This window comes from Rhinopithecus bieti, unplaced genomic scaffold (assembly GCF_001698545.2).
Source record: "Rhinopithecus bieti isolate Rb0 unplaced genomic scaffold, ASM169854v2 scaffold_10015, whole genome shotgun sequence".
Taxonomy (NCBI): domain Eukaryota; kingdom Metazoa; phylum Chordata; class Mammalia; order Primates; family Cercopithecidae; genus Rhinopithecus; species Rhinopithecus bieti.
In genome coordinates this window covers 359197-378632 of record NW_016806417.1, presented here as the reverse complement: position 1 = coordinate 378632, position 19436 = coordinate 359197, and the positions used below count along the sequence as shown (strand labels likewise).

Below are 19436 nucleotides of genomic sequence, written 5' to 3'. Positions count from 1 at the left end.
TTTTTTTTTTTTTTTTTTTTTTTTTTTAGATGTGACATCTAGTGGTTGGTGAAAAAACAACCATCAAAAACCAGGTAGAGAGGTAGAACTTCGCCTGATTCACTCCCACTGGATGGGAATATTTTTTAGTTTTTTAATTTCTAAATTGAACTATTCACAGGAGATGAAAAGCTATCTGCCAGAATAATTCTTGACATTAATTTGTATTTTATTCTCTGTGATTCCCACCTCCACTTTACACTCAATTCTAAGCAAATAACCAGGTAGCTAAGTCTGTGGTCCCCTCCTATCTTCTGTAAAATCTTAAACTCAATGAAAAAATTATGCTGGTGAGTGAGCAGGTGCTGGGAGGAAGGAACAGAGGGTGCTGATTGCCTTTGAAGGAGAAAAGGGAGTCATAGCCCCCAGAGGGCAAGAATTCCAAACTGAAGACAGGTTCCTCTGAGGAGCACTGTGCGGCCTGCAATGTAGTAGGGTGGAGGCAGGACCTCACAAGGGTGGCTACAGGAGGCCCCAGCATGGGAGCACGCCTGGCACACAGGGTCCTTGTGTGTTGACTATGGCAGATACACAGCAAAGCCACCAACACTACTGCAGGGAGCCAAGCTGGGACACACAGGTCCATGGTACCCAGTGTAGACCAGTGAGCCACAGCTGGGCTTTTCCCTCCCTCCCACTCTGAGCCGCTCTGATTCCTAGGACATTTGTGAGCCTTGGGAACGGGGAGCCCTGGAAAAACTCTTTGAACTTTCTGACAACTTTTGGGGATAGTATTTTGGAATAAAATTAAAGTTGAGTTTTAGAAAATTAAGGCAGATGATATGTCTTGCAGGCCTAGGTATAGGAGCTAAAATTTCTACCTAAAGGCTCTCCTTGCCCCATAAGGCTTCTATTCCCACTTTAGTCCTCACTCACAAAGTTCATTTCATTCAAGACTCTACAAAATTAAGATTCTTGGTTTTATCGCCATTGAATTATAATTAACGAATTTAGATATCAAATGTGATTGCCAGAGTCCAGCTTCCTCCTTTCAGTCAGGTAGAGCTGGTGGGATATGAAGATCTCCTGGAATGTGTTCAACACACCACATTCATGACTATCACCCCAACATCCCTGCTAACCCAGATCTCTGGGAGCAGGGAAGGTAGAAAGAGCACAAGGTATTGTTTTTAACTTTTTTGGAAGTAATTTCTAACTTACAAAAGTTGCAAAACAAAATAATATAAACAATATCCATACACACTTTACCCAGATTCACCTACTATTAACATTTATCTCATTTGCTTTTCTCCCCCTTGCCTTCTCCCTCCTCCCCCTGCATATATACGTGTGTGTGTGTCTGTGTATCTGTGTGTCTGTGTCTGTGTGTGTAGTGAATAAATTTAATTTAATTTTTATTTATTTTTCTGAACCATGTTAAGATAAGTTACATACATTATGGCCTTTTACTCCTAAATACTTAAGGTTCTATTTCCTAAGAATAGAGATAGCACACTACAATTATCAACCTTTTATATTTACACTGATACAGTACTTTTATCTCCCATACACACTCCAGTTTTGTCAACTGATCTAATAATATCCTTTATAGCACTTTTTTCTCCAGGCAGAATCCAGTCTGTGGTCAGCAGTTGCATTTAATTGTCATGCTTCTTTAGCCCTATTTAATCAGGAGCATTTCCAGCAGCCTATTCTTGTCTTTTATGACATCGAGATTTTTTTAAGAATACACCCTCCCCCCAACACTTTTTTAATAAGAGAATGTTCCTCATTTTATGTGTGACTGATGTTTCCTTGTGATTAGATTGAGGTTTTGTATTCTCAGCCAGAACTCTGCATAAACAATGTTTCCTTCTGGGGCCTCACATCTAGAGGCACACAATATCAGTCTCTCATAAATAATTCTCATTTTGATCACCTGGTCAAGGTACTATCAAATTTTTCCTCAATATTTCACTGTCTTATTTTCTCTCCTGCAAGAGTCTTTAAGGCCATGAAAATTCCACCCACCCCCCAGATAGAACATCCATTGATGATTCTTGCCTGATCTGATCTTTACCACGATGGATGCAAAATTATGATTGTTGAAGCTCTGCAGGTCACTAGGGTGCCGGTACCTCTATATTTCAAACAACTGAGAACCACTAGCTAGAGAATTTCTAAAACAATGACAGGTGCTGAAGATTTTATGTAGAGGAGTTATGCAAGATAATGTTATAGGTATTTATCAAAGAAGGAACAGAACCCAACATTTATCAAGCACCTACTATTAATATATCCAAGCCCTTCATATACATTATCTCAATGAACCTTTATGGCCACTCTTTGAGGTAGGTATTCTTACTGCCTTTTATAGGTTAACACATTGAGGCTCAGAGGGATTAGTTAACATGCTCAGAGTCACACATCTACCAAGTGACTACACTGAAATGTAAACCTAGTTCCATCTGACTTAAAAACCAATGCCTTTTAGTCTCTGCTATTTTCGTGGCTAGCTTCTGGTTCTCTCCAAAATGGATCCAAGTGTTAGGTCTACTCATCAAACTGAGTGTCCACTGGGATGGGAGACATCATGCAGGAATACTCCATGCCATCCAGAACTTTGGTTGGATGCAGCCCATGTGCAATGCTCAAGTAGTTGCTGATGAAGGCCAACAGCAATTATCCAAATAGATTCACTGGATTCAGTACCCACACTGACCCGTTTTTCTTTCTGTCCTGGAGTTGATGAATCAAGATGTTCCATGCTTCCACATTGTCTGAGCCGATAGGCTCCATGATAATGGAGCCAGAAAACAACCAATCATATGACCTGGTGAAAGTTCTACTGAGAAGCCTCTTGAACTTCTCCTTTCCTTTTCAAGAAGGCTTTCTCAAAATGCCCAAACAGATACTTTTTTGTTCCCCCAGTTTCACACTACAATGTCCTCTATTGTTTTTTAAGCCAAATTACATTTCCCTTTGGAATCTGGAATGGCTTTGCCAAGAAGCAATGGCAACAGTCCAGTTTGTGATGGAACTCACTCAGATATATAAAATTAAGGGTAGTAATGAGTTCAAGCAGTTAACAAAACAGAAAGGGTGGCCACTCCAGAGAGAGCAACCTTGCAAGAAAGTAGTAAAAGAGAAGGGAATTTATTTCACTAGCACCTTGTGCTGTCTTACTACCCCTTAGTCCAGATATTTATAATGCTACTAACATGTAATGAGCAATCTTGCGCAGTGCACCTACAATCTCTCTCAGATGATAAGGTTTGAGTGAAGCTGCTCTATCCTTCTGCTCCAGGGGTGGCCACCTGATTCAAACCTGGCCAATGCATGCATCCAACTATCCCCCAGCCATAGTGATTGGTTCAGGGATGGGCACATGATCCAATTCAGGACAACAGGATTCTGTCATAGACTTAAAGCTAGAATAACAGGAAGAGAAAAATGTTCTTTCTCTTTTAAGGACAATGTAATGGACGCCACTATATAGACAGAGTTTGCCTGAGAGTAAAGCCAACACAAAAGAAAGTAGAGCCAACAGATAGAAAAAGAGAGACAGGGAACAAATGTGAGGGCCTAATTTGAGTCACTAAATCCAACTATGCCAAAGCTAGGCTACTTTTTAGTTTCTTTCTGTTTCATGAGTCAAGAAATTAGGATGTTCACCAAAATCAGTTCAGTTTAGCCCATGTTACTTGCAACCAAAATAATCCTAACCAACAGAGACATATATGTATCCAAATAGCTTTACAGTATGTCAGATTGGTAGCTGTCAGAAATGAAGAACATGTGGTATTAGGCGTGTTCACAGAAGAAAGACATCACTTCCAATGGAGCAATCAGGGAAGGCTGCATGGAAGAGGAGGTATTTGGACAAGCTCCCAGTGAATTTCTAGGAACATCTGGAAGACCTCCCCTACAAGGTGGGAAGTCGAGTGGGGGTAAGAGGGAAGGAGAATAATACCAATGAAGATGATCAAGAGCAGCAAAGGTGTACAGTGTTTAAAAGCAAATTCCAGACATCATTTCACCAACAAAATCGTCAGTATTTATCTCAAACAGATAGACTGTTTTAATATAAACACAAGACCATTCTGACACCCAACAAAAAATAATTCCTTAATAATATCTAATAGCCAGTCTATGTTCAACTTTCTAGTGGTGTCCAATGTGTATTTCACATTTGTTCAAATCCTGATGCAAGACAGGCACCAGAGGGTTTGAACAGTCAGATTTACAAGTTTAAAATATCAATCTCAAAAATTTACAAGTGACAAACCTTTCGAAGGTAGGTAAGTTAGGAGGTGACAGCTATGATCTTAGTGAGAAACATGGAGGGAGAAGAGGCTGTAGAGATGGAGAGAGGGGTGGATTTGAAACTATGTAGGAGATAAAGTCTTCCTACAAGGGAAGGAATCAAAGGTGAGGAATCAAAAGATGACAAATAACTTTCTGATTAAGGTGAAGGCAGAGTGAGGAAGTAGCACCATTAGCAGAAGCAGAAAGAAGACTTGGAGAACAAATTAATCAATTTAAGAAATCGTTTTTTGGCCGGGTGCGGTGGTTCACGCCTATAATCACAGCACTTTGGGAGGCCAAGGTGGGCGGATCACGAGGTCAGGAGATCAAGACCATCCTGGCCAACATGGTGAAACCACGTCTGTACTAAAAATACAAAAAAATTTTGCCAGGCATGGTGGCGGGCACCTCTAGTCCCAGCTACCCGGGAGGCTGAGGCAGGAGAATGGCGAAACCCTGTAGGCGGAGCTTGAAGTGAGCCGAGATCGCGCCACTGCTCTCCAGACTGGGCGACAGAGCGAGATTCCATCTCAAAAAACAAAAAAGAAAAAGAAAGAAAAGAAAAAAAGAAATCGTTTTTTGAGAGTCTGCCATAAGCCCTGGAACCCAGCTGAGAACAAGTGGGACAAAAATCCCTGTCCTGTAGTCCCAGCTACTTGGGAGGCTGAGGCAAGAGAATCGCTTGAACTGGAGAGGCAGAGACTGCGGTGAGCCGATATCACACTCCTGCACTCCAGCCTGGCAACAGAGTGAGACTCCGTCAAAAAAAAAAAAAAAAAAAAAAAAAAATTCCCTGTCCTTCAGAGCTTACATGCTAATTGATGGGTGAGGGAGAGGAATAAACAACAAAATACAAATTTGGCAAATAAAAATAATTCAGATATGCTATGAATGAATTAAAATCCATCATGTGATAGATAAGGTCCAGGGCCAGGGGTAAGAGTTGGACTTCTTCAGACAGAATGGTCAATGCAGGCCTCTCTGAGGTTCTGGCATTTGAGCAGAGACCTGAACCAGGAGCTGGAGCTAGCGGTGCGGATGAACACTCAAGGCAGGGGGCAGTGCGAAGACAGAGTGCAAATTAGCTCCAACAAGAGTGTCTTAGCCTCAGTCCTCAGATGCCAAGACAGGATTAAAGGTGCAAGGATTTCAGAGGTGCAATGCCTGTGAATAAAGTGGGTGGCAGGGGCGCTGGAGAGGCTGGAAGAGGAAGAGAAAATTGGGTGAAAGCTCCCTAGGCCACCTGGCATTCTCATGGTCTGGCAAGGCTGTCTGGAAGCAAAGTCAGCAGTCAGAATTCAGAGTGTCCCAGGAACTCGCCTGCCTCAGTTTCCCTGCCAGCTGGCCAAGCCCTGACAGGCAGGGCCTCGACCCAAAGCCCTGCACAGTGGCGGCCCCTGGCCAATGACCCTCCCCGTTGTTAGAGACCCAACCCTGAGCAAGGCTGAGTGCAAGGAGACCAGGTCAGAAAGGAATGCAAAGGCCCTCTGGCAGTCTGAGATTAGGAGATTTTAACTTAAGGGCAGAGAGGGAGCACGTCTAAGGGGCACTGGGTGGAGCTGTCCCGTGGGCCATGGCTCTGGAGTTTGGGAGACATCTCCAGGAATCTGTGGCGCACAGGTGGCACAAACACCTCAGAGGGAATGGAAACATTCAGAACCTGTGGAATGAAAAGAGGGGGCATCTCCATGTAAGGAACAGATGAAGAAAGGGGAGTCGGGTAGAAGAGGGTGACCCATCAAGCCCTGGGGCCAAGGAAGGCTTCTGGAAGAAGGCAGAAGTGGTCTTTTCCTCAAACTACAGAAAATGCAGCCTCTCTCTCTCTCTCTCTCTCTCTCACACACACACACACACACACACACACACACGCTCTCTAACAGCCCAGCAAATGACAGCACCCCAACAAAGTAAGTCTCTTCTCCAGCACCCCTGGCAGTGACAGGGAAGCCATGGAACATCACAATGAGATGAAACCCCCTCAGAAGTCACTTCTTTTTCTCCTAGTCATTGCCTCATTTCTCCGTCCAACCAGGGCCGTGCATGCCTCGGCCACAAACCACAGTTATGACCCCTCCACCCATGGAGCGCATAGGCACTTTACAGGGATTATTCTTTATAATAATCACAGCCCTCCTAGGAATTAGGGATTATTCTCCCCATTTTATAGAATTGAAAACAGGCTCAGAGAAGCTTAGTGAGGACGACTGTGCTGAAGGTGACACTCGTGACCTTTGGTGAAGGAAAAGTCAGGCTGGCACCGCTAGCAGGACCAGCCACTAGGTGCAGTGGTCACAGGGCAACGTCGGGGTTTACCCACCAGTCATGCGGGTCACACCAGGCCTGGAACCTAAATGTGGAGGTCCATTCCTAAGCCCAGCCCCAAGGTACTTAGCCTAAGTCCTGATGTCAGGAATTGAAGTTCAGTTCAGTCTTGAAGTTTCTGAATGGTTCACTGCTGCATTTTCCAAAAGTCTCAGGAGGGTGTTTGGCTCACTGTGGTCTGGTGACTACAGGGGCAGGACTTGGAGACAGACCTGGGTTTAACTGCTGTGTTGGCCCCATCGCTTACTGACCCCTTGGCTGTGAGCAAATCACTCACATCTCCCGCCTCAGTTTCTCTACTATAAAATGAGACTAATGATAACCTCTCTTTCTGGAATGATAGGAGGATTGAATAATATATATAAAGCATAGCACATAGAGACACAAGAAAAACAAAGTAAAGGCTCTGTACTTATTTATTTCTACTTTCCTTGTTCCAAAAGAGATTTAAGGCCGCTGGTGCACAATAAATATTTGTTAACTGAATAAATGTAAAATAGAAAATAGAGACTAATGAGCTTGATCTCCCACAGAGAGACTCAAAGAGAAAATGAGGGGAAATTGCCTACGGTGAAATTCATTAGGTTGTTTTTCAAATCAATGATTTGAACTCCAGCCTTTCACTGGAAGGAAAAAATGAATTTATTATAGTTTTTAGGTACAGTTAGGATAATAGGTAACATTCCAAATAATATGCCTCTTTTCACTAGTTAATAGCATTGAATGTTACATCCCCATACCCCTTTTCTTCCTGGGTCCTCAAATGCATGCATATGAAAGAATTCCTGAATGCTAGCCAGGGAGGGGGCAGGAGAGATCAAGGGACCAGCTAGCTAATTTATTATCAGAGTAACTGATAATAAATTATTAGTTCTTCTGACTTGGACAGAACCTCTCACAACTTATGAATTCTTTACCATGAGACCTGAAACAGACAGTGAGCTATAAAACACAAGTTGCTCAAACTGAATTCATGTTGTCACAACAGCTGTGGCAGTAGCAGCACAGAGGCCTTCTTAAAGATGCCCACTAAATGTTCACCATAGTGTTGTTTATAGTTAAAACACAGGAAGCAACCTCAATGTTGCTCAATGAAGACTGCCTTAAACCAGTGCTTCTCACACTTCAATGTGACATGAACTACCTGAGGATGTTGTGAAAACAGCAGATTCTGAGCCAGCTGGGGGTGAGATGCTGCTTCTAGGTGAGAACAGTATCCACAGACCACAATTTTGAGTAGCAAAACCTTGGTTAAAATAACCAGTAATAAGTTTATACTGGAATAATGTACACCTCTTAAAAATGATGATGTGGATCTGTATATATGCATATAGAAGGGAGTGTAGGATATATTGTTTTTTGATGTGTTTGTTTGTTTTGTTTTCGTTTTTTGGTTTATTCTTTTTAGATGGAGTCTCGCTCTGTCACCCAGGCAAGAGTTCAATGGCACAATCTCAGCTCACTGCAACCTCTGCCTCCCGGGTTCAAGTGATTCTTCTGCCTCAGCCTTCTGAGTAGCTGGAACTACAGGCACACACCACCATGCCTGGCTAATTTTTGTATTTTTAGTAGAGACGGGATTTCTCCATATTATTCAGGCTGGCCTCAAACTCCTGGCCTCATGATCTGCCCGCCTTGGCCTCCCAAAGTGCTGGGATTACAGGTGTGAGCCACCATGCCCGGCCTGCTTGTTTGTTTTTTAAGAGACAGCGTCTCACTTTGTTGCCCAGGCTGGAGTGCAATGGTGCAGTCCTAGCTCACTGCAAGCTTGAACTCTTGGGCTCAAGGAATCCTTCCACCTCAACCTCCTGAGTAGCTAGGACTATAGGCATGCATCACCATGTCTGGCAAATTTTTTTTTTTTTTTTTTTTTTTTTTTTTTTTTTTTTAAGAGATGGGGTCTTGCTATGTTGACTAGGCCAGTCTCAAACTCCTGGCCTCAAGCAATTCTCCTGTCTTGGCCTCCCAAAGTGCTGGGATTACAGGTGTGGTATTGTTAAGTGATAAAAGTAGGGCATCCAACTGAAAAGTTAAGGATTTTAAAACAGAGTATAAAATAATATGTATATTATAGTTCTATTTTACATGCAAGTGTTTGCATGTAAAAGAAAAAAATCTAAAATAATATACTCCAAAATCTGGCAGTATTTATCTCTAGGTGGTGAAATTTAGAGTGATTTCATTTATTTTCTTTTAATGCAACCGTATTTTCTTTTTTTTTTTTTTTTTTTTTTTTTCTTTTACAATAAACAAGTAGCACTGGGTGATATAAAAGGAAAACCTGCAAGAGGTTATAAGGCCCAAGAAAATGCTTTTCTCTAGATGATTGCATAAGAATATATATATATACACAATCAGTCAAGAACAGAAAAATATGAAAGGCTTCTCAGAAAGTCAAACTAATTTCAAATGTGACCACTCTACCCACCAAGGTAAGGTACCCCAAAGGCCATTAGAAAAGGAGGTTGGTTTCCAGTGGCTTGCTGTGAAGAAAGGACTTTGAACAGGACAAATTGAAACTCAACATGCAAGGAGCTGGTTAGGAATAGTGAAGAAGATAGTGACTGGCCTGGAGGCCCAAGGCACCCCAAGCCTCCAGACAGGGGCTGGATGCTGTGACCCTAGAGATCTGGGGAGCGTATCTTTTGGGGCACGAGGATCCACAGTGCAGAGGGCTTTGGAGCACGTGGGATCCAGATTCAAATTCCAGCTTTACCATTTACCAGCTTAATCACCTTGTGCCTCTGTTTCCTCAAATGCAAAACAGACATACAAAGAGAGCTCTGCGACCAGGCATGGTGGCTCATGCCTGTAATCCCAGCACTTTGGGAGGCCAAGGCAGGCAGATCACCTGAGGTCAGGAGTTCGAGACCAGTCTGACCAACATGGTGAAACCCCATCTCTACAAAAAAAAAAAAAAAAAAAAATTAGCTGGGCCTGGTGATGGGAGCTTGTAATCCCACCTACTCAGGAGGCTGAGGCTGGAGAATCACTTGAACCCAGGAGGCAGAGGTTGCAGTGAGCGGAGATAGCACCATTGCACTCCAGCCTGGGTGACAGAGTGAGACTCTATCTCAAAACAACAACAACAACAAACAAACAAAGAGGGCTCTGCTGAGAGTCACATGAGATAACTTTTGAGAATTGTTCCACAATGTCAGCCACCTTGGGCAAGCCTTCTGGACAGTCTAATCTACTTGACAGGGGTGGAGCCAGTGGAAAGAGTTTTGCTTTTTGTTTGTTTTTTAACTTCGGCACATATTATTGTGCTAAATTAGATACACATTATTTCCTTTAGATAATTTCATATGAAGATGTAATCCCACACTATTCTAGAACAGATAAACAATAAGAGATATCATTTCTTAAAGAAAAGTGTATGGGAGAAAAATTTAAAAATAAGAATATTTAATCCAGGAACACAATCATATCCAAAATAGGAATAATGCTGTAAGTGGGTAGTTTTTACTAGAAGGAAATCTACTACATTGGAAGAAGATATAGTAGCAGATTAGTTAGTAGAAATTAAGTAACGTTCTTGTGAAAATGTAGAAAACTAACAGCCCCAGAAGAACTTATTGATAAACAGACAAAACAGAATGAAGTTCACATACCTGTTACAGATTTTGCACCATCCCTCCCAGCTTTAGCAACAGGGCCTCCACCTTATGATAATAATAATAATAATACATGAGGCAAATGCTTGCAAAGAAAATGAACACAAGCCAGAGGGGCAGCCTTGTGGTCTATCTACTCCACCTTGGAGAACATCCACAGAGGCATGCAGTAGGACTTTTTGCTGCAAATACAGGAAGACGTCACGAAGGGAAGTCTTTGGGGGAGATAAACAGGGTTGTCTTGCTTAGGAACTCCTGGGGTGCTGCAACCCATTGTTTCTGCCATTGCATTAGTTACAACAAATGCCAACAAGTCACCCCCACTTTGTCTCACCTGTTCTCATCAGCAGCAGCTCAGCCTTAGACGGACATTGCCTGAGAAATGAAGAAGCTCATTAACTTGGGTCAGTAGATTGGACAGTGTAGCACCTGTAGACCTTGAATCTTAAGATGCCTTGTGTGATCAGCCAGGGAAATGAAAACTAATCGGGAGGGTGAAACTGCAATGGGGCCCTCAATGAATAGTGAGGAGGCATGGCCAGCAGGCTGAGGCCCAGACTCAATGGTAGCCCATACAGCCCAGCTTGACTGTCCTGTGCTGGGAAATACAGCTGGCCTAAGAAATGATTAAATCCTCACACATCCAAGACAAACATTCCAACCATCCCACCAGGCTAGATCATCTACATATACATCCATTTGCTCCACAAGGGAAATTCAGGAAAAAAATGACTTCTCATTGAACTAATGAAGATGTCGTTCTCCCACTTAAATGAATCCTAGAAACTCTAAACACTCATTTGCACAAATCAATAGAGTCTCAAAGCTGAAGTTCATTGCCTTCAGTGAGATTTATTATGCTGTAAAAACTTTGACTTTTGACCAGCAAAATATTAAAAATTAAGTTGCCTGTGTCACTCTTGGCTATCCAATCAACGGCCATTCTCCCTTCAAAGACTAGCAAACAGAATTCTATGTTTGGGTGCGATGGACCAGTCCCATGAAATGACTTATGATTGTTCTAACTCAATAATGGCACCCCCTTCCACTAAGCCAATGATTGATTTAGGAGTGTGCATGTGACCCAGTTCTAGTCAATGAGATTTGAGGAAATAATTGCTGAAGCAGCCATATTGCCACCATTAAGCAATGAACTGGCAAACAAAAGCTGAGAATTGCAGAGCTATTCTTATTGTGCATAAATATTGAATGTGACAAAGGAAAAGAATGCATTAAGCAAAAAGAAACAGGTCTATACTATAATATTAACAAGCATTTATTAAGCTTCTACCATACGCTTAGTTAACCCTATGATACTGGGTATGGAATAATTATCAACCTCTATAGCACTGGCTTTGAAATGGAGATGGAGATGACGGTGTTTCAGGTTGTTAAAGAAGTGCTCTAGTTACTGGTGATGAAGAAATCTATTTCAGCTAGGACATACCCAGGACGTGACTTCCAGCACAGCACTCAAATAACATTAGTTGCAAAAAAGAAGAGTAGTTACAGTCTTAGCAATGACAGACATAGGACAAAGAGTGGCCCAGTGAGAGGGCAGACAGTAGTGTTCAGCCTCTCATATCAGTCCCCTAAACCAGGAAAATAGGCAGCCAGCAGTTTGCAAAGCATATTAGAGAAAAGCAAAGATGTCCATTAAAATGAATTGAAAAAGTCTTGGTCCTATGCTTTGAGCAAATGTATTAACATAAACCAAGAACTTCCTGTAATTACAGCACTTCTGAAGTAAAAGTATGGCTGGGCTACCCCAAAGGACAGTCATCCCACAACTATCTACTTAGCCACAGTAGACACAGGGTTATCACAGTAAGGGTAAGTGGATTCACAGTAGACATAGGGTTATGACAGTAAGGGGAACTGGAACTCAATTTCAGACCCCACTGGACTTCATTCATTGCATTTGTTTGTTAGGGAGACAGTATTCACTTCAGGGCTCAGGTGACAGGACAGATGAGCACGGGGGTTTTCAGAAGAGGAGGTCCATGAGAACCAGAGGGTAAAGTTTGCATTTTGCCTTCAAAGACTTGTACACCCATTTGTGGGGGTACCACAACTATAGGTGTGTCTATAGTTATAGTCAGCATGATGCCAACTGACTCATTACCAAAATCAGTTGTGTCAAAACCATAAATGTGGCAGCCTCGTTCAGAGAAATCAAATGTAAAAGTGTTTTAAATTTAAAAACACTGAGTGATTTTTAAATTGTGCTTGAGGTTAAATTGTTCCCTCACCTTGTTGAGTTCCTGAGAACAATGCAGTTAGAGTATCAGTCTCGCTGCTGCATCTTTTCTAGAGATCTCAAAGCATGACTTGAGTGTCATTCTCATTACAAAAGAGGAGAATGGAGGACTGCTTGGGCAGAAACATACACCAGAGGACAGCAGGAAAGCTTGAAGATAGTTAATCTTAAGAGAGCTCTAGAACTAGAAGGGGTCTTAGAAACATCTAGTATAACGTCTCAAACATTTTTAGCAGTAGAACCTTTTATTCAAATGAAATTTTACACAGAACCCCAATATGGATATAATGGCATTTAATTAGCGTAGTTTTTTAATTTAATTTTTTTTTTTTTTTTTTTTTTTTTTTTTTTTTTTTTTTGAGACAGGATCTTGCTCTGTAAGCCAAGCTAGAGTGCAGTGGCATGATCACAGCTCACTGCAGCCTCAAACTCCCAGGTTCAAATGATCCTCCTACTTCAGACTCCCCAGTACCTGGGACCACAGGTGTGCCCCAGCATGCCTGGCCTTTTTTTGTTTTGTTTTGTTTGTTTGTTTGTTTTAAGAAACAGGTTCTCCATATGTTGCCCAGGCTGGTCTCAACTCCTGGATTCAAGGGATCCTCCCACCTCAGCCTCCCAAAATGCTGGGATTACAGGTATGAGCCACCACACCTAGCAGATAGTTTATTTTTCAAGTGAAAACTTTCATATTATAAAGTGGGTCTGCAAGACCAATTAGATGCTTTGTTGGATGTGAAAATTTCAAATCAGGGGTTAAGGATTATTGTGACTAGATCAGCTTCAGCATCCATTGTATTTCTCCGTTGTATGTTAGTTACACAGAATCGAGAAACTTCTGATTGGTAAGTAGGGACAAACTTGAAAGTAGGGATGAGCTTCACCACTCACCCTGCAATCTCAGGACACTTTTCAAAGAAACTGAAATCACAGGAGAAGCTTTATTCCAAGATGAAACAAAAAAATAGTTCATCCTGCCACATAAATTAACATGTTTACAGTTTGCTAATGTGCTTTAAAAATTGATATGGTTCATAAAGCAAGGGCATGCATATAATGTTTAAGTACAAATATATTTCATGACTGATGGGTGAATCAAATGTTTGCCCAATTTCTAAAGTAACTCTACAGGTCGCTAAGATTCTGCAGAACCATCTAGAACACACTGATTGAATTAAATTTCCTCTTTTTATAGATAAAAGAATTTAGGTCCAGATTGGAGAGATTATTGCTCGAAGTCACACAGTTAGCGGTGCATATCTAGGACTAAAACCCAGAACTTTTTACCCAAAATCTACAGGGGATTCCCCTAAAGATGCTGCAGTTCTATGCAAAAATGTTCTCTTTTATATAGATGACTTCTCTACTGTTAGCAAAGAAAGTAAGCTCACACATTTCATCAGATGAGACCTTGAACACTTTGACGTGTATTTCCAAGCTAATGAGGAAAAAAAGAAACTTCTCAATAAAAACTTCTCTGCAGGATGCCCACACCCAGCTCCTACTGACATCAGTGGCTCTGGTGAGCCAAGCAGGCTCCTGATGAGCTTGTAGGCACATCACCTGCATAGTCACTCACGCCAGTGACCACTCTCTCCATGGCCTATACTTTGCACTTCCTCAGTAAATCTTGCTGAACAAAAAGTGAGAAGCTTTTATGTTCACAAAGGCACATTTTAGAGAAGAGTTTGACATCAAACAAATACCAGCAGAAGGAAAACAGCTCAACCTCCTTTCCATATCCAGCCTCTACCTAAAACCTCCCCTACCTGCAAGTTGGCAGGAACATCAGGGAAAACAAAATAAAACCAAAAACAAACAAACAAACAAAAAAGCCTTAAGTCTTTCAGGCTGACCCTGCAAACAGGTCCTGGAAATGGGTTGTCGTTGCAGAAGGGCAATGTAATTAAGTGAATGTGTAGTTACCCTTGTGGTTCACTTATGCACGTACTCCTAAACCCCACAACCACAGAGAGTTGATGAATCACTTGCTCTTGTATTTAACTGAATGTCTAAGACAAGGTATCATTCCCATTGCTGAAAATATCCAGCAAATTCATTAACAGGATGACATAACACAGAAGCCTGCTCACTTAGTACAACCCTGTAACTGTAGATATCAGCTCATCGAGTTTAATTATTAACTGCAAGATAGGTAAAACTCAATATCCAATTTATAAAAATGCAAACATATTCTCATTTACTTTGGGTATAAATGACCATAGTGTAAGTAGAAAACTGTATCACAATACTACTCCTGATATCAATAATAACTATTTTTGTTGATTATTTACCATATAACAAGCACTGCTATAAATACTTTACATGTATTAGCTCTTTAATTTTCACTATAACTCTAAGAAATAAGTACTATTTGTCAGCCCAATTTTACAGCAAAGCAAACCGAGGCAAAGACAAGAAATGAGGTATTAGAAGTGACAAAAACAAGCATAAACAGGATTTGAATGAGTATGTGTTTCTTCCTACCTAGATATTAAGTGGTATCTAATCATGACTCAGAAAACAAGGAATAAAAACATGTTTAAACTTCCCAAACATGCAACATCTCCTTCAGCTCTCATGTTAACACAAATAAGAGGCATTTCAATCCAAGAACAAACAGTTTGATTAAATCCTAGATTGAATGGAACTTGAGGATCTAGGAGGGGGCCTGGGTGACTGCAAGAAAGGCAGCTCTTTGCAAGGCTTCTGTGTGATGGTCAGGTGTTGGAGCTCTGGAACCAGAGAGCTTGGATTCCAACCCTGGCTCACCACTTGTGAGCTCTGTGATCTTAAGCAAGTTGTTTAATATTTTCCAAAGAAATAATAATAATAATAACTATCTCACAGGGATGTTGTGAGGATTAAATGAGCCTTGTGAAGGTGTGACATAGCACCTGGTCCATAAGAACCACTCAATAAATATCAGTTACTGTTACTATGACCACTACTACCACCATCTGGAGAAATAACTGGAAATTGAAGCTTTTGTAAGACAGAAAGAACAAAATCCTGGCTTTTACAAGACAGTTGTGTATTACTTTGCTCTTGGACTCATTCATACGGGGAAAAAAATCCCTATACCCCATATCACTCAAAAGCTGCATGCAGCATGGGCGCAGTGGCTCATGCCTGTAATCCCAGCACTTTGGGAGGCTGAAGCAGGCAGATCACTTGAGCCCAGGAGTTCCCAGCCTGGACAACATGGAAAAACCCCATCTCTACAAAAAAATACAAAAATTAGCCAGGCATGGTGGTGCACACCTGTGGTCCTAGCTACCCAGGAGGCTAAAGTGGGAGAATCACCTGAGCCTGGGAGGTCATGGTGGGCTTGAGCCACGATCACGCCACTGCACTCTAGCCTGGGTGATGGAGCAAGACCATGCCTCAAAAAACAAAAACAAAAATAAAAAATATCTGCATGCATGCTGTTTTCCAACAATAAGAAACATATGACACTACTCATACATGAATAGTTTATTTAATCTTCTATAAACCCACTTTTACTAAGTCTTCTCAAATTGCCAAAGGGCATCTGGAAAGTTTTATATAAGCTTTGTAAAATTAGATATGATGCATCTGGCCCAAAATGGTATAAAGCCACAAGTCCTAAAGCAGATACTTCTGATAAACTGCAATAAAACATAGAAAAGATTTTTTTAACAATAACAGAACTAAAACTGACCACACCCTAATACTAGAACCTGGGAGCAACTGACAGGACTAAATTAAAACATGAGCAGCTGAGAATTCAGTTCTTGACATAGTCTGGCTTTGATGAATAAAACAGAGGTCACCAGAGAAAAGGAAGAAAGAGAAATATGCTTCAAAAAACCTCCTCTTTCATTCCTCAGCTTCACGTCTGTTCTCCTATCCTCATTCCTAACTCTATCTCCACCTCTTCCAAATCTAAGCAGAAACCACAAATTCTAGAAAATATAACACTAATGTAGGTAAGAAGAGACTTGATGATAGCACAACACATTTGTCTTAGATAAAGGCAATATACCATCACGATCAACCCTAATAACAACACGTACTGGAAATTGGCTTGTCCATGTTCACAATACCAGAGAATCAGGCAGTGGGAAGAGATAGAAGGTGCCACTTCAGTAGAGTAGGACACACCAATGATGTCCTAATGGAAACAGGAAACTGGACTGGCAGCAGTGCATACCAATATGCCACAAGTGTGAAAAGGGAATTGGATTATATAGTCAAAAAAAAAAAAAAGCTGAAACACAGACAGATGGAAATTAAATGCAACAAGTTGCCAAAAAAATGCAGGAGAGAAGGAAGGATTCCAAGAAGATAAAAGTGTGATTACAGAAGTAATATACATATTGGAAACAGGTTTAGAACCAAACTGATGCTATAGAAAATCTATTTAGTAGTGTGGAAAACAGATTCTTCAAGTTCTAGTAGAACATAGAGGGAAAGAACATGGAAATTAAAATGACTCTAGTTGTAGAAGACAAAGACTGGAAAGTCAATATGAGGAAAAAGAGTGTTCCTGAAGGAGAACTCAGAACAAATGGAAAAAATGTAATAATCAAAGATATAGTAGAAGAAATTCTTCCTCACCTAAAGACAAACTGCATAAGCAGATCAAATGGGCCTTTAGTTTTCTGAAAAATCCATTAAAAGAGACTCACATCTACTCACATGCTTACAAACTATTTACAAGGACAAGTTTAAAATAAAATTTAATTTAAAAACCTATAAGCACCAAGGCAAATAAACCAGGTTGCCTAGAAAGTATGAAAATTAGTCAGGCTTCAGAGTTCTCCAATGCTGGACTAGCTCCAAGGCAATGCTGTCTTAATGCCTATAGCATTTTGAAGAAAAAAAAAGTTATGATCCAGTAATTTTCTGCCATCAATGTATCTGCCATGTTGAAAAGGGATGTTCAGATACATGAGCTCTTAAGACACACAGGAGCTTCCAGAAAGTTTCTTGAATTTGTTGTCCAGAAAGGGGACAAAGTGACTGATAATGAAAAAGAAAACTAGTTTTAAAAGATAAACAATTGGCAGAAAGCTGGATATAAAAGTGGACTCAATGAAAACTGGAGTGAGGATTCTCTGGGGAATGAGAGAAATGTTCTAAAATTGGATAGTGGTGGGAGTGGCACAATTCTGAAAATTTACTAAAAATCATTGAATTGTATACTTAAGATGAATTTATTTTATGGAAAGTTATGCCTCAATAAAGCTGTTTTAAAAACCAAACTCAAATATAAAAACTGATCAAATAGAAAAACCAAAATCGGCAGGGCGCGGTGGCTCAAGCCTGTAATCCCAGCACTTTGGGAGGCCGAGACGGGCGGATCACAAGGTCAGGAGATCGAGACCATCCTGGCTAACACAGTGAAACCCCATCTCTACTAAAATACAAAACCTAGCCGGGCGAGGTGGCGGCGCCTGTAGTCCCAGCTACTCAGGAGGCTGAGGCAGGAGAATGGCGTGAACCCGGGAGGCGGAGCTTGCAGTGAGCTGAGATCTGGCCACTGCACTCCCCTGGGTGACAGAGCGAGACTCCGTCTCAAAAAAAAAAAAAAAAAAGAAAAAGAAAAACCAAAATCAAATACACTAACATAGTGCAGGAAGTAAGCAGGATGACAGAGTGTGTTCAACACTTTATCACCAGAGGTGCCATTTCACACGTGACTGTCACAATCTGAAAAGGCTGATCAAAGAACATTTTGAAAATTAAAATAACTACGACTAGAATATATGTCTTCCAAACATTAGAAAAGATAAAAGCTAAAGAAAATATAGCCCAGGGAGGGAGGATGGGGAAAGATTGGTCAACAGGTACAAAGTTGCACTTAGATAGGAGGAATAAGTCCTGGTGTTCTAATGCACAGTAGGGTGATTGTGGTTAACAATAATGTATTGTATATTTCAAATAGCTACACAAGAGGATGCTGAACATTCTCACCACAATGAAAGGATCAATGTTTGAGGTGAAAGATTTGCCAATTACCCTGATTTGATCATTATACAACATATACATGCATTGAAATATGACATTGTACCCCATAAATATGTACAATTATTTGTCAATTAAAAATAAAATAAAACTTAAAAGAAATATAATCTATATACCAGAAAAGAAAACATAAAGGAAAGAGCAACACAGCATCTTTTAAGTAGAAAATGCTGATATGCCAGAAATAAGAGCAAATATAATAATTATAACAATTACATTAATCTCCTCTATTAAAATTTTGAAACTATAAACTTGGGTCAAAAAACAAAATACTGTACCTAAAACAAAGTAAAATAACTATATAAGGGCAAAAACCTAATTTCTTGATCTGATGAAAAGTATAAACATTTTGAACTGAGAACGTCATTTAAAATGGTTATTCAACTTTATGTTTATTGCAACAGAAAGTGACCATGACATATTTGTAAGTGGGAAAATAATGTAGACTACACAACAGCATGCACAGAATGATCCCATGGCAAATTGTGAATGTGTGTGTTCATGTGCACGCACACCCAATAGAATATATAAAAGCGATTCACTAAAACATCAGAAGTAGATTTGGGGAGATTTTAATGCTTTGGTCTGGTTGAGTTTTTAACAATGAGAATATAACATGTTCACACACAGATACACACAGAAGATATTGTAAATTTGTAGAAAAACAGTGGTAGCTGGGCGCGGTGGCTCAAGCCTGTAATCCCAGCACTTTGGGAGGCCGAGACGGGCGGATCGCGAGGTCGGGAGATCGAGACCATCCTGGCTAACACGGTGAAACCCTGTCTCTACTAAAAAATACAAAAAACTAGCCGGGCGAGGTGGCGGGCGCCTGTAGTCCCAGCTACTCGGAGGCTGAGGCAGGAGAATGGCATAAACCCGGGAGGCGGAGCTTGCAGTGAGCTGAGATCTGGCCACTGCACTCCAGCCCGGGCGACAGAGCGAGACTCCGTCTCAAAAAA

General features: G+C 40.9%; 1 protein-coding gene across 5 annotated transcripts in view; it reads right to left on the bottom strand.

Moving 5' to 3' along the window:
• The window catches only part of PDE1C (phosphodiesterase 1C), a 571792-nt gene that overhangs the window by 529888 nt on the left and 22468 nt on the right, over positions 1 to 19436 (bottom strand). Inside the window, exon 1 of one of the 5 annotated variants that reach the window (XM_017876414.1) lies at positions 10561 to 10578. The exons of the other annotated variants lie outside the window; for them this stretch is intronic. Coding sequence (XP_017731903.1) covers positions 10561 to 10570 — 10 coding nt within the window. The 5' untranslated portion in view covers positions 10571 to 10578. Of the gene's footprint in view, positions 1 to 10560; positions 10579 to 19436 lie in introns of those variants that run through there. 5 annotated transcript variants of the gene reach the window in all.